Source organism: Dendropsophus ebraccatus, chromosome 1, assembly GCF_027789765.1.
Source record: "Dendropsophus ebraccatus isolate aDenEbr1 chromosome 1, aDenEbr1.pat, whole genome shotgun sequence".
In the NCBI taxonomy this organism is placed as follows: Eukaryota; Metazoa; Chordata; class Amphibia; order Anura; family Hylidae; genus Dendropsophus; species Dendropsophus ebraccatus.
In genome coordinates this window covers 202,165,880-202,181,477 of record NC_091454.1, presented here as the reverse complement: position 1 = coordinate 202,181,477, position 15,598 = coordinate 202,165,880, and the positions used below count along the sequence as shown (strand labels likewise).

At 47.3% G+C, this 15,598-nt stretch overlaps 1 protein-coding gene across 3 annotated transcripts in view; it reads right to left on the bottom strand.

Annotated features, from left to right (window-relative positions):
- SLC39A14 (solute carrier family 39 member 14) overlaps positions 1 to 15,348 on the bottom strand; it is a 31,705-nt gene extending 16,357 nt beyond the window's left edge. For 2 of the 3 annotated variants that reach the window (XM_069944590.1, XM_069944609.1), the window contains exons 1-3: positions 7,852 to 7,948; positions 3,631 to 3,829; positions 1,425 to 1,648 (exon numbers count right to left, since the gene is read on the bottom strand). In XM_069944590.1, coding sequence (XP_069800691.1) covers positions 1,425 to 1,648; positions 3,631 to 3,664 — 258 coding nt within the window. In that variant the 5' untranslated portion in view covers positions 3,665 to 3,829; positions 7,852 to 7,948. Of the gene's footprint in view, positions 1 to 1,424; positions 1,649 to 3,630; positions 3,830 to 7,851; positions 7,949 to 15,284 lie in introns of those variants that run through there. The other variant, XM_069944599.1, reaches the window with a different exon arrangement.
- Positions 15,349 to 15,598: the final 250 nt, after the last annotated feature.

The window sequence follows — 15,598 nt, the reverse complement described above, 5'->3', positions numbered from 1 at the left end:
TGTAATTGCAGGCAGCGATTGAAAAATCGTTCGTATGTCGTTGATTTAGATCTGAACCTAAAATTATTGCTAATCGTTCGATGTAATTCCACATTCGTTCGCTCAAGTTCCGCATTTGTTCACTAATCGTTCAGTGTAATTGCACATTGTCCATTGTTTTGCTGGGATCAGAAAGAATAAACGATCATAGTAACGATTGCAATAACGATCATAGTAACAATCGTAAATAACGACTATTGTTCTGTGTAATATGGTGAACGACTTCAGGTTAACGATAAACAATCTAGTTTGTGATCGTTTATCTTTAGTCGTTAAAAATCGCTCCGTGTAATAGGACCCTTTGACTAACAGGACCCATAGTTGACAGTAAATTTACCTGTAGCAACCAGTGTCAGGCAGCTGCTGCCAAGGCGAATAAGATCATGATCAATAAGGTTCTCCCATTATACAAATCACTGGTATGATGGCACAGAAGACTGTAGAGGGTTTAAAGTCGGCCAACTAGAGTCATACATGGAATGGGAGGACTACAGGAACCAGAAAGACTATGACAATAAGGGTGTTAAAATCTGGTGGTGTAACTATGTATATACAAAGGTCTATGTATATCCAGGATGGCATCTATAACAAGGGGGCATCCGCCACACCTAGAGAAAAGAAGGTTTCTACTCCAACACAATAAGGATTCTTTACTGTAAGAGCAGAGAGACTATGGAGCTTTCAGCCAGAGGACGTGGTTTGGTAAACTCTATGGTTGGCTACATTTCTGGAGTGTAATAATATTACAGGTTCAGTGATCCAGGGACTCATTCTGGTCAGGAAGGAGTTTTTCTCCCTAAGGTGAGGGATATTATCTTAGACCTCATGAGGTTTCCTGCCTTCCTCATCCTCAAAACCGTGTCATTGTGTTACTATGTTACTCGACAGCAACTGGTGCCCGGCATCTGAAATCCCGCAGGACGGGAAAACAAAGCATCATGATAAAGCGGTGACAGTGGATGTCAGGACTCACGCAGGTTCTCCTCCCCAGCAGGGAGACTTTATAAACTACTATAATCCAGAATATCTTCTCAGTTCCCGCTAAAGGTGGATTATATAGGATTCCTGTTCTACAATGAGCTATAGATGGAGTCACTGGGTGGCAATATGCCGATTATGGTCCCTATAAAGAGTCCTCTGTTCTGTAAAGCCTCGCTGCCTGTTTAATCTATAGGAAACCCTTAGATAAACTACTTTACACCATTCATAAAGAACAAGACTGGGCTTTATAATAACTACTGCACCTTCCTGTTAGTGCTAGTCCGGCATGTGACCGCCATTGTCCCAGGTAAGATCAGCCGTGTGCTACCACCAGGTGGGAGAGCATCATTATACATAGGAGTGATAGCTGCAGCTTGTCTGACCTTTATGGACATAGATCCCACCTGTGATATGTTGCGGGATTCCCGGACCCCTCTTCCGACTTCCAGCCTTTCCAGCAGGGCCTGCAGCTGCAGCAGTGACAGGGTGTCGTTCTCTCCATACCTCTGCAGTATGTCCTGCAGGAAGGAGGCCGCACTTAGCTGGTTACTGGAGGCCGAGGAGCTCAGAAGTACAATCCCCAGCAGCAAGGAGGTGAGGAGGAGCCAGCTACGAGTCATGGTGGTTTCTAAAGAGAGAAGGATACAGTATTAGTGGAAGAACACTGGCCCAGAAAGGGGGTGATGTGAAATATACATAATGAACGGTGGTGATGAACCCCAAAATAATTATTTGGCTTTTTATTGAAGATCATTTCATAACCAAGCAGGAAAGTAATACAGGCCAAGTGCAGGAAAGAGGGGTAAACCAGGATAACTGGGCGACATCAGAGCTCAGGGCCATAGGGTGACAGCCCAGGATCACAGAGCAAGGACCTATCTCAGGATAACCAGTTCACAGCTCGGTATTCCAGAACTAAAAGATGAAAGACTGTGACCCCAGGGTAATAGATCATCCCAGGATGGCAAAACAACAAGATGACAGCTTAGGATCCCAGGGGCACGGATCAGAAACCCAGGGAGACAGGGGGACAGCTCAGGACCCCAGGGAGGCAGGGGGACAGTTCAGGACCCCAGGGAGGCAGGGGGACAGCTCAGGATGGAGGGGGCGGGGGGCAGGGGGACAGGGTGACAGCTCAGGATGAAGGGGGCGGGGGGCAGGGGGACAGGGGGCCAGCTCAGGACCCCAGGGAGGCAGGGGGCCAGCTCAGGACCCCAGGGAGGCAGGGGGCCAGCTCAGGACCCCAGGGAGGCAGGGGGCCAGCTCAGGACCCCAGGGAGGCAGGGGGCCAGCTCAGGATGAAGGGGGGGGGGGCAGGGGGACAGCTCAGGACCCCAGGGAGGCAGCTCAGGATGAAGGGGGGGGGGGGGCAGGGGGACAGCTCAGGACCCCAGGGATGCAGGGGGACAGCTCAGGATGGAGGGGGCGGGGGGCAGGGGGACAGGGTGACAGCTCAGGATGAAGGGGGCGGGGGGCAGGGGGACAGGGGGCCAGCTCAGGACCCCAGGGAGGCAGGGGGCCAGCTCAGGACCCCAGGGAGGCAGGGGGCCAGCTCAGGACCCCAGGGAGGCAGGGGGCCAGCTCAGGACCCCAGGGAGGCAGGGGGACAGCTCAGGATGAAGGGGGGGGGGGCAGGGGGACAGCTCAGGACCCCAGGGAGGCAGCTCAGGATGAAGGGGGGGGGGGCAGGGGGACAGCTCAGGACCCCAGGGATGCAGGGGGACAGCTCAGGATGAAGGGGGGGGGGGGGACAGGGTGACAGCTCAGGACCCCAGGGAGGCAGGGGGACAGCCAGGATGAAGGGGGGGGGGGGCAGGGGGACAGCTCAGGATTGTGTGTGTGTGTGGGGGGGGGGGGGGGGGGACAGGTCGGGATCCCAGGGGGGCAGGGGGACAGCTCAGGATTGGGGGGGGGGGGGACAGGGTGACAGCTCGGGATCCCAGGGGGACAGCCCAGGATCCCGGGGAGACAGGGTGACAGCTCAGGATTGGGGGGGGGGGGGGGGGGGGGACAGGGTGACAGCTCGGGATCCCAGGGGGACAGGGTGACAGCCCAGGATCCCGGGGAGACAGGGTGACAGCTCAGGATTGGGGGGGGGGACAGGGTGACAGGGTGACAGCTCGGGATCCCAGGGGGACAGGGTGACAGCTCGGGATCCCAGGGGGACAGCCCAGGATCCCGGGGAGACAGGGTGACAGCTCAGGATTGGGGGGGGGACAGGGTGACAGCTCGGGATCCCAGGGGGACAGGGTGACAGCCCAGGATCCCGGGGAGACAGGGTGACAGCTCAGGATTGGGGGGGGGGGACAGGGTGACAGGGTGACAGCTCGGGATCCCAGGGGGACAGGGGGACAGCTCGGGATCCCAGGGGGACAGGGGGACAGCTCAGGATTGGGGGGGGGAGGCAGGGTGACAGCTCAGGATTGGGGGGGGGGGGGAGGCAGGGGGACAGCTCAGGATTGGGGGGGGGGGGAGGCAGGGGGACAGCTCGGGATAGAAGGGAGGCAGGGGGACAGTTTAGGATCCCGGCCGATAGGACACACTGCCATTAAGAAGTACATGTATCCTGTAGTAATGAGGGAATACACAGAGCCCTCCGGTACCGCTCACCTTGCCGCCCAGCTGCCCTCGCTGTCTCGCACATGAAGCCGCTCACGGTGTACCGGTCACTGCGCTCATCACGGCCTCCCTGTCAGCAACGTGGAGCTCGGGAGCTGGCTCTTTAAACCTTGACGTCACATCCAACTAAGCTCCACCTCTTTTCCGTGACGAAGGGGGCGTTACCAGAGATACGGCATCAACACATCACCTGTACAGAAACATCTGTGTGATAAACTGACGAGCTCAAGTCCAACTATTTACCCTTCGGGGAAAATGTGTCCCCCGCGGCGTCCATGTTACCGGAGCCCATCATCGCCTGAAGCTAGTGAAGAGGCTCCGGCAATATGTCTCCCGTCAGTACAGTCGCTAGGAGACAGCTTGGTCTCTACAGTTAGAACGCCGCCTAGTTTGTATGAATGGAATACTGTTCTCGGCCGTTGGACAGGTCACGTGATACGCTTTACAGTTGCTTATGTTCGAATACAGTGGAATGTTCGCGTGGTCACGTGTGGGAGTAATGTGGCGCCTCTGTGTGGCCACCCTGTGCCAAGTCACCTCACCGGGCACAGCAGGGAGGCAGCCATACTGTCAACTAACATTTTAGAAATAAATAATATTAAGAACAACAATAAGACTATGGGGAAGGGAGAACTGTATAGATATGACGATTAGAGGTAGAAAAATAGCAGTGGCGTAATGGACGCTTCCGCCCGTGGTGGGAGCTGGAGTTGTGGTAGCGCCATGGCTTGCCTGTGACCTTAGTGTTCTCACTTGGACATCTCGGCACAATCCCCCATAGGGATACATTGAACTTACGCTTATGCTAATTTGGCGCCACAAGAGTCGCCATGAAGCCCACACAAAACTACATTTCCCATCATGCCAGAACAGCCAAAGCCAGGCATGATGGGAGATGGCGTTTTGCAACAGCTGGAAGGCCAAAGGTTCCCCATCCCTGCATTAAAGTGAAATCACCCAGGAACATAACGATTTTGGTTAATGGGTCCGCTATATTACGTGTAGCGCGAAACGCGTTGGTTTTAATGAATTTTTATAATTAAAAGTTATGTTTTAATCCCACCTCACAGCCTATCCACTAATTCCATGAATGACCATGTTGGGTTTCAACACCCAATACTTTTGTTGAGCAAGGAGATAACCTTTCTCCAGAAGAGTCTGTCCCTAGCTAAGGGTGTGTCCACAGTGCAGAATCCGGTCGGATCACCCACCGTGGATTCCGCAGCTGGCCCCTTCTGGTGGCCGCGCGCATCTCTACTGGTCCCATAGGCTTCATTCTATGGTTTGGCCAATGGTCAACCCAAAGAATGAGTGCGTTCATGCTTCGGGCAGATGGCGGAATCTGCCAAACCATAGAATGAAGCCTATGGGAACAGTGGAGATGCGCGCGGTCGGCAGGTTATCCTCTGGGATTCCGTAGTGTGGACATACCCTGACTCCCATTAAAGGGGTTATCCAGCGCTATAAAAACATGGCCACTTTCTTCCAGAGACAGCACCACTCTTGTCTTTAGTTTGGGTGCAGGTTTTGCAAACCACACCTGAACTGGAGACAACAGTAGGGCTGTCTCTGGAAGAAGGTGGCCATGTTTTTGTAGCACTGGAGAACCCTCTAAACACATGCACTTTCTGTCTACCTTAGCATGCATATAGGGGTTACAGTAGGAAGAGTGGTAGACAAGTGAGGCTATATGTGTACACGTTACCCTACACTCATCCTGATGCAATAACATCACACTATGAGAGATAGGTAGACATCTTTGTGCCCTGTCATAACCTGCAGTCCAATGGAAAACACCTTGACTATATATGTATGCGGTGCGGGTATGCCATGCTATATATACACATCTTGACACATTTTGCTTATGAATGCATTACACAGATGACCCATTGAATTCTCTGGACACTATGCCATACCTCAGGGATGGGGAACCTTCAGCCCTCCAGGAGTTGCAAAACTACATTTCCCATCATGCCTGGACAGCATGATGGGAGATATAGTTGTGCAACTCCTGAAGGGATGAAGGTTCCCCATCCCTGCTATACCTAATTTATGGAGGACTTATTATATCTATGTCGCCATTGTAGCGGACCTTCCGCATAGCAGACGTGGAAGCATCTGCAGGACACCTGGTAGAGATCTGTGGAGCATGCCTGTATGATGAGACATTAGGACCGCCACCTTATAATTACCAGTACAGAGAGCAGCTATGATCAGTCATTACTGTGAGTGACTCAGCTACTAGTTAGAGTCCGGGACTATTACATTATCCTAGATAAGACATCTATACCTGAAATTATCTCCTCTATACACAAGTGTCCATTCTGTCCCAGTATAAGCCCTTCATTACATCATACCAGTGCTCTCCAACCTGTGAAATTACAACTCCCAGCATGCCCTGACAGTTCAGACTGCTGGAGATTAGTACTGGGGGGTGGGGGAGGGGGGTGGGGTGGAATGTACTATTGTAACATAAATGTCAACTCCCGGTAATCCCAGACCCTGCTGGTTTTACTACTTTTCTGCATAGTAACGTGACTAGAGTGTCAGGATCTGTATACGTAAGTCCTTGTGTCGCTCACGTCTGCTGTATTTTCAGTCTACCCCATACACTGCAATACCATCACTAAACCGTCTTTTAACCCTGTTTCTTTATACTCATAATTCCTAACATCCTAGATGCCACAGTCAATTGTAACCTCGGCATCCAAGGGGTTAAACTTTCAGGTTCAACACATCTCCAATCCTGGTGGTTGTCACCTGGCACCCAACACACATGGAGTGGGATCAGTTCCTTTTCCTGTTCTTAGTCTCCAGGTACACCTCTAGCATATACACTCACCGGCCACTTTATTAGGTACACCTGTCCAACTGCACGTTACCACTTAATTTCTAATCAGCCAATCACATGGCGGCAACTCAGTGCATTTAGGCATGTAGACATGGTCAAGACAATCTCCTGCAGTTCAAACCGAGCATCAGTATGGGGAAGAAAGGTGATTTGAGTGCCTTTGAACGTGGCATGGTTGTTGGTGCCAGAAGGGCTGGTCTGAGTATTTCAGAAACTGCTGATCTACTGGGATTTCCACGCACAACCATCTCTAGGGTTTACAGAGAATGGTCCGAAAAAGAAAAAACATCCAGTGAGCGGCAGTTCTGTGGGCGGAAATGCCTTGTTGATGCCAGAGGTCAGAGGAGAATGGGCAGACTGGTTCGAGCTGATAGAAAGGCAACAGTGACTTAAATAGCCAACCGTTACAACCAAAGTAGGCAGAAGAGCAACTCTGAACGCACAGTACGTCGAACCTTGAGGCAGATGGGCTACAGCAGCAGAAGACCACACCGGGTGCCACTCCTTTCAGCTAAGAACAGGAAACTGAGGCTACAATTTGCACAAGCTCATCGAAATTGGACAGTAGAAGATTGGAAAAATGTTGCTTGGTCTGATGAGTCTCGATTTCTGCTGCGACATTCGGATGGTAGGGTCAGAATTTGGCGTCAACAACATGAAAGCATGGATCCATCCTGCCTTGTATCAACGGTTCAGGCTGGTGGTGGTGGTGTCATGGTGTGGGGAGTATTTTCTTGGCACTCTTTGGGCCCCTTGGTACCAATTGAGCATCGTTGCAACGCCACAGCCTACCTGAGTATTGTTGCTGACCATGTCCATCCCTTTATGACCACAATGTACCCAACATCTGATGGCTACTTTCAGCAGGATAATGCGCCATGTCATAAAGCTAGAATCATCTCAGACTGGTTTCTTGAACATGACAATGAGTTCACTGTACTCAAATGGCCTCCACAGTCACCAGATCTCAATCCAATAGAGCATCTTTGGGATGTGGTGGAACGGGAGATTTGCATCATGGATGTGCAGCCGACAAATCTGCGGCAACTGTATGATGCCATCATGTCAATATGGACCAAAATCTCTGAGGAATGCTTCCAGCACCTTGTTGTATCTATGCCACGAAGAATTGAGGCAGTTCTGAAGGCAAAAGGGGGTCCAACCCGTTACTAGCATGGTGTACCTAATAAAGTGGCCGGTGAGTGTATGTATGGTAGATGTCACAAAGTGGTTGAAAAAATTATACCGTTTGGTGTATGCAGCTCCTTTGCAGAGCTAAGTGCAGAGCTACAGCTGATAACAATTTAAAGGTGTTATCCAACATTAAAATTTTTCAAACATAATAAACATGTTATGCTTACCTCTCCGTGCCCCCCTCGGTGTCCTTTTGTGGTGTCGCCAGTGCCCCCCGCTGACCGCAACTCTGCTACTTCCGAGACTAACTCATCTCAGGAGTGACAGCCTGCTAAGCCAATCACTGGCCATGGCGCTGTCACTCTCAAGACAAGTTTGTCTTGGAAGTAGCGGAGATGCAGTCAGCAGGTTACACCGGCAACACTGTAGTAGCACACCTGGAGAGGAAAGCATAACGGGGGAGGTTCATCAAACATGGTTTAAAGTGAAACTGGCTCAGTTGCCCCTAGCAACCAATCAGATTACACCTTTCATTCCCACAGATGCTTTGAAGAATGAGAAGTAGAATCTGATTGGTTGCTAGGGGCTACTGAGCCAGTTTCACTTTGCACCATGTTTGGTAAATCACCCCCAACATGTTTATTATGTTTACCAACAGGGCAGCAATATATTTAAAAAAAATTACATATATCCCCTTTAAATCCTTTGCAGCCAAGAGTTACTCTTCAGTTTAGTAAAAGGTAGAGGCAAATGGAGGAGAATACAATAAAATGACACACTCTGACTACACAAGGGTTGTTTGTAGTCTGTTACCATGGAAACACAACGTTCTGCATACAAGCTGTGTACACAAAAAGTAGTTTATTCATTAGGATATCTGGAAGGTAATTTTTATGTTACATGTATTGGGGAAGTTTACAATGTTTTAAAATGTACAAAGTTATAATGATCCCACCATTCCTGATCACATCATCATATCTGGGGAAACAGCAAGAAGAGACTGTCAGGAGAACTGTCAGCAACCAGCACATTTACTTTGACGCTACATCTCCTTCCACGATATGCAACTTTTTTTCAGGAGATGCAGCCACTAGATCCAGTGTCCCTTTAAAGGAGAAGTCTGATTTTTTTCCCTGCACTTACTACTGCATCAAGGCTTCACTTCCTGGATAACATGGTGATGTCACTGCCTGGATAACATGGTGATGTCACGACCCGACTCCCAGAGCTGTGCGGGCTGTGGCTGCTGGAAAGGATATTGGCAGGGTGACACTGAGGGACACAGGGCACTGGAGGGACACTGAGCATCCCCCTGCCATCATCCTCTCCAGCAGCCACAGCCCCACAGCTCTGGGAGTCGGGTTGTGACATCACCATGTTATAGTAAGTGCAGGGACAAAAGCACTTAATAAGCATTTCCCGTAATAAGTGTATATTGGGGATTTGTATAACTTTTGGGGGCAATACAATTCTATAATAAAAAATTTTCACTGGACTTCTCCTTTAAGGATTTTGTATTGGGACCTTCCCATGATGGAGCCTCTTCTGCATGAAGGAATGTGGGATGTGTAGAGGAGATGCAGAAATGTCAGGAACTTATTTATAGACGCAGCCTTATCAGAAATATGTTCCTGCGGTATTATCAGCGGGGCCAATGGAAATGGGTCACCGTGATAACAAAATGTGCCTCCTCCTCCCATCAGACTTACTTCTATAGAACCTCATAGAGTTTGCTGGGAGGAAGCAATAGGAGTGACTGACAGGTGATGTACTACCAGCTCCAGGCACAACTCCTCATGCTATAGTAGAAGTTTAGTGCAACCGTATCATGGCTTATTGTATCGGATATACAATGGCTTATTATATAATTAATCATTTTACATAGATGTGTACCTGGCTAAGGCCTCATTCACACATCAGGATTTTTCGTCAGCATTTGGTGAGCAGAAAATACTGAGGCCACCTTCTCATGTCAGTATGTTTTCAAGGATGAAATTTGTGATCCGCAAATTTCTATCTGCAATCCACAGAAAATCATCTGTAGTGCATCCGTATTGTGCTCCGTATGTTGCGGATCCACAAATTAAGGCTATGTTCACACAATGAATATTTTCGTATTACGGATGCGCCCACATAAGAACTCTGCGGCATTAAAGATCATCCGGCCGGTACTGCAGTGCCAGCCGGGATGATCTTTTTAGAGACCGGCCGGGTCACGGAACAGCCGGTCTCTTACGTAGTGTGAGCATAATGCCCCTATTCCACGAGTCGTTTGGAGGAGCAAACGAGCGCTATTAGCGCTCGTTTGCTCCTCGTTCCCCGCTCTCTGCCGCCGCTATTCAACGCGGCTGCAGCGAGTGGGTGAGTGCGGGAGGGGCTGCTCGGAGGATCGCTGATCGTCCGGGCAGCCCATAGGATATAGCAGCATCTGCTGCCGACGCTCCTATTCAACGGAGCGACGGCAGCAGATCGCTGCTATATCAGTCGCTTGTTTTTCAACATGTTGAAAAACAAGCGACTGCAACGATCAGCCGACATGAACGATGTCGGCTGATCGTTGCACTCTATTCCACGGGACAAATATCGTTCGTAGCGGCCGATATCGGACGAATACGAACGATATTGCTCCTTTAAACGACCCGTGGAATAGGGGCTTAAAGGTGTAGTTCTCAAATAAAAATGGTAAGGCAAAAAAGAGCTTAGGGCCCTATTCCACCAGACGATTATCGTTCAGATTATTGTTAAATCGTTCGAATCTAAACGATAATCGTTCGGTTGAAATGTAGTTAACGATTAACGACCGAACGAGAAATCGTTGATCGCTTTATAAGACCTGGACCTATTTTTATCGTTGCTCGTTCGCAAAACGTTCGCAAATCGTTCGCATTGAATAAGACATCGTTAGGTCTTTTGCAATAGATACAAACGCAATAGCGAATAAATAGCGAAGAAAAACTATCGCAATTACGATCATAAGTAACGATTATCGTTCCATGGAAATGAGTGAAAGTTTTTAGGTCTTTCGCAATAGCGGTTGTTTGAGATCGTTAATCGTTAACGATTATGCAAATGATAATCGTCCGGTGGAATAGGGCCCTGTGGATCACTAATGGTGGTTTTACACGGAACGATGTATCGTTCGAATTTGCCCGATAACGGTCGAATTCGAACGATAATCGTACGTGTAAACGCAGCGAACGATCAAGCGATTCTCAAATCGTCGTTGATCGTTCGCAAAAAATTCGCAGATCGTTCAGTGTAAACATTCTTTCAACGATTTCCCCTATGTGTGAGATAGGCTTAAGTGATCGCAAAACGATCACAAAACGAATATTCCGTACGATGTATCTTTCCGTGTAAATGCCGATCGTTATAAAAAAAAAAATCGTTCATTCAAAATCGTTAATCATGCGATTGGGCTAATTATCGCTCCGTGTAAAACCACCATAAGTTTTGTGGATTGCAACATGCTCTCCGTAAATTTTGTACTTTCCCATTGACTTCTTTTGTCCCTGTCCCTACCACAAATGCGGACCGCGTTACAACCTGTCCTATTTTTTATTGTTTGCGAATCCGCAAATCTACAGGATGTATGAATAGCACCATAGAAATCAAAGGGCTGCAAAGGATTTCAGTATTTTTTACTCAGCAAATACTGATGAAAAAATAAAAATGAGATCTAAGGCTGGGTTCACACTGCATTTTAATGGATCCGTTTAATTCGGGGGGGGGGGGGGGGATGCAATTCTGCGTCATGAGTTTGGATCCGTTTTCCATTGACTTCTATTATTTAAAAAAAAAAACCATTGAAACAGATCCTTTTTTTTGCGTATACAAAAACATGGTTGACCACATTTTTCTGTATGTTAAAAGTAACAATTTAACAACGGATCCGTTAATCATTCTGCAAAAGTACAGTACTGTCACATAAACCTTTGACGACATAGAAAAACATCAAAAATTTTAATTGGTCGATCTGGGTGCTGAGATCCCCGTCGATTACTAGCTATAGCTGGGAGAAGCACTTGACAGGGTGGTTCTCTCATCTCGCTGCATAAGACTCTATAGTAAGTCTAAGGAGAACCTTATATGCAGACAGGGAGAAAAGTGCTTAGCCAAGAGCTTCTCCCAGCTCCCTCTAGCAATCGGTGGGGGTCTGAACAACTAGACCCCAACCAATCAAAACTTGTCTTGTGATGATGGCACTGACATAGAGTATGAGGCAGATTGGACCAAATCTCCAGGTTGCACAACTGTACCTAAATCTACAAAGTTACAGCTTTATGGATTGCACGAATAGCAGACCCCAGACTTCTTCCAGGGTCGGAGTGGCAAATCGAGCAATTACAGAGAGAGTATATGCTCGGAACCCCAGGAACAATCTATAATAACCCAGTATTTAGTGGTGTATGGTCGTATAATTTGGCAACTGAATTGCAGAAGTATAGGGGGGGATTTATCAAACATGGAGTAACGTTAAACTGGCTCAGTTGCCCCTAGCAACCAATCAGATTCCACCTTTCATTCCTCACAGACTCTTTGGAAAATGAAAGGAGGAATCTGATTGGTTGCTAGGGGCAACTGAGCCAGTTTCACTTTACACCATGTTTGATAAATCTCCCCCATAGTGCGTATTATTTGGACACTACATGGTAGTATTAAATAGGCACTATATGGTAATATTATTTAGGCACCATATGGGATTATAGTGTGATAAAGGTCAATACTTTGTGTCTTTCCAAGGATAACATTTTCTATAAAACCAGTCCTGACTTCACCAGCACCGAGCAGCAGAACCTCCCGTGACAGTGCCCCCTACAGACTTCTCATAGAGTCCGCAGTATGGCCATTAAGACCCACGTGGGAGAATAATCTTCCGGAATTTCTCTCCCATTTCTGGAGGTTTACTGGTCATTCCATTAGGGTACTATTACACGGAACGATAATCGGCCCAATTCGGGCGATTATCGCTCCGTGTAATAAATACAACGATCTGCTGATGATCGCTGTCATCGGCTGATCGTTGATATAGGTTATAACCTATATTTGTCGGGCGCCGACCGCGCATCGCTACGTGTAATAGCGGTGCGCGGCCGGCGACTGACGATATACATTACCCATCCACACTCCAATGGACCGCAGGAGCAGCCCTGGAGCCTGGATAGGTAAAGTATATAGTTCAAGCAAGGACAATGGTAACGATGTCCCTGCAGCCCTTGTTAAACGATTATCGGGCCGTGTAATAGGCCCAGTAAATGAACGTCGATCTAGCAGATCGGCGCTTGTTTACAGGTATTATCAGACCCCCATTGGCCCGTGTAATACCACCCTTATAGTAGAGGAGACTTCAGTAAAAGTCACTGCTGTTAAAGTCACCCTTGTCTGTTATCCTAGAGCTATAACCAACCATCACAATAAGGCACTTAGGAGTGAATTTAAAGGAATTTCACGGATGGGTGTATCATGGTTTCCAGGAACAGTACTACTCTGGTCAATGGGCTGTGTCTGGTATAATATCTCATATAATACTACAGACTACAGCTTTTATGGAGGATTCTCCTATTTATCCATTAACCTCAAACTCCATACATTATTGTCTCTGGGCAGCCCCAACCGCTCCATAGAGTTTTGTTTCTATTGTAAGCTCCTGTAGGCAGAGACCTCCATCGATTTGTCTTAACTCTGTAGATATGGTGTATCCTGGAAGCTCAATATTAAAGGGGTACTCCTATTCTTTCAAATCTACTGGTTTCAGAAAGTTATATAGATTTGTAATTTACTTCTATTTAAAAATCTCCAGTCTTCCAGTACTTATCAGTTGCTGAATGTCCTGCAGGAAGTGCTATATTCTTTCCACTCCAACATAGTGCTCTCTGCTGCCACCTCTGTCAGTGTCAGGAACTGTCCAGAGCTGTTGCAAATCCCCATAGAAAACCTCTATTGCTCTGGGCATTTCTTGTCTCGGACACAAGTTGCAGCACTACAACACTTCCTGCAGGACATACAGCAGCTGATAAGTACTGGAAGACTGGAGATTTTTTAAATAGAAGTAAATTACAAATCTATATAACATTTTTGAAACCAGTTGATTTGAAAGAAAAAGATCTTCCCTGGAGTACCTCTTTAACATCACTTTGGTTTGTGGTTACTCTCAACAAGCAATGAATGACCTATACCAGGAAAATAAGGAGTCTTCTCCAATAGCTGAACCAGATTTCACAGACAGATGTTATTCTAGGAGGGGTGGCACACCTAAGTAATTGGCTATGGGCACCGTAGTACCTATACATTCCTAATCTGCTATTTGTAGTATGTAGATTGTTATGGCATAAGATCATTTCCATATCTGGCCAAACAGCCTTGTGATTTCAGCACTGGAAGGTGGTGAGACAGAATTTGTGCACAGATTACATGGATGTATATGGGACCATGGCCATTCTGCACATATGGCAGATTGTTTCACTTCACTGTTCCCTATGACTTTGCTGTGTTTACCATGAAGCCCTCTATGGGGCTGCACCTGCTGGTCCTTACTATGGTGACTCTACCCTGAACACTTGGCCTTGTGCACATGTCTGTATTATGGATCCCTGCAGTGCCGACAACTTCTCATTACTGTTCAGCCACCTGTATGTATATTAGTTAAAGGGATATTCTTAATCTGAATAATTATCCAAGGGATAGGTAATAAGAGGTTGACCAATGGGCGTCCGACCACTTAGATCCTCAGAATGGAAGAAAAGGATGAAGGCTTCTTCCTTGGTTTATCCATATTGGGATAATAATACAGAGGGTAGTGCTGCACAGACTGGCCATACATTTTTATATTATAGGATCTACTGCTGGGGACTTATGGTACTTTTACACGGAGCGATAATTCGCCCGATTGCACGATTAACGATTTTGAATGAACAATGTTTTTTTTTTTATAACGATCAGCGTTTAGACGGAACGATACATCGTACGGAAAAATCGTTATGCGATGATCGTTTAAGCCTATCTCACACATAGGTGAAATCGTTGAATGACTGTTTACACTGAACGATCTGCAAAGTTTTTGCGAACGATCAACGATGATTTGAGAACATGTTGAAAGATCAAAATGAACGATTTCCCGCTCGTCGCTTGATCGTTTGCTGCGTTTACACGTACGATTATCGTTCGAATTCGATCGTTATCGTGCAAATTCGAACGATAAATCGTTCCGTGTAAAAGGACCATAAGGCACCAGGAACAAGCACCAGTTGGTAGACAAGGCAGACGCTGCACATATTTTGCATGTTCCTTTTAGATGGCTCTGTAGGCCCCATAGGAGCTGACATGCCTGCTACCCTGATAGATCCACCCATGCTTGGAGTGGAGGTTAAAGGGGTTATCCAGCGCTACAAAAACATGGTTGCTTTCTTCCAAACACAGCACCACTCTTGTCTCCAGGTCAGGGGGGGTTTGCAATTAAGCTCCATTCACTTCAATGGAACAGAGCTGCAAAACCTGCACCCAAATTGGAGACAAGAGTGGTGCTGTCTCTGGAAGAAAGTGGCCATGTTTTTGTAGCACTGGATAACCCCTTTAATGGATCAGAATGAACAATATACAGGAATGATAGAGAATACATAATACATAGAGGAGAGAGAAGCTCCACAGCTGTGGTGTCACCTACCTCTTCTCCAGCACTGGCAGGGTCATGGACTCCCCTGGAGGAGGCTCAGTTTATATGAGGTCTGATACTCTTATCAGAGTTGTAATGGGGTTATGACTGCTCCTTTAAGGAGTGTTAGTTACTAAGTAATAGACAGGATGACATTAAACACAATCAATAGCAAGCTCATGGAAAAATATAATAAACCCATGGGAAACATCACTGACAAGGCAATAAATATATCAATGTGTATAATATTTATTATGGCTGATCAAAAACACCATCAGCCAGATCGCCATGGTAACACATAAACTGTCCGCAGTCACTGGTCTCCA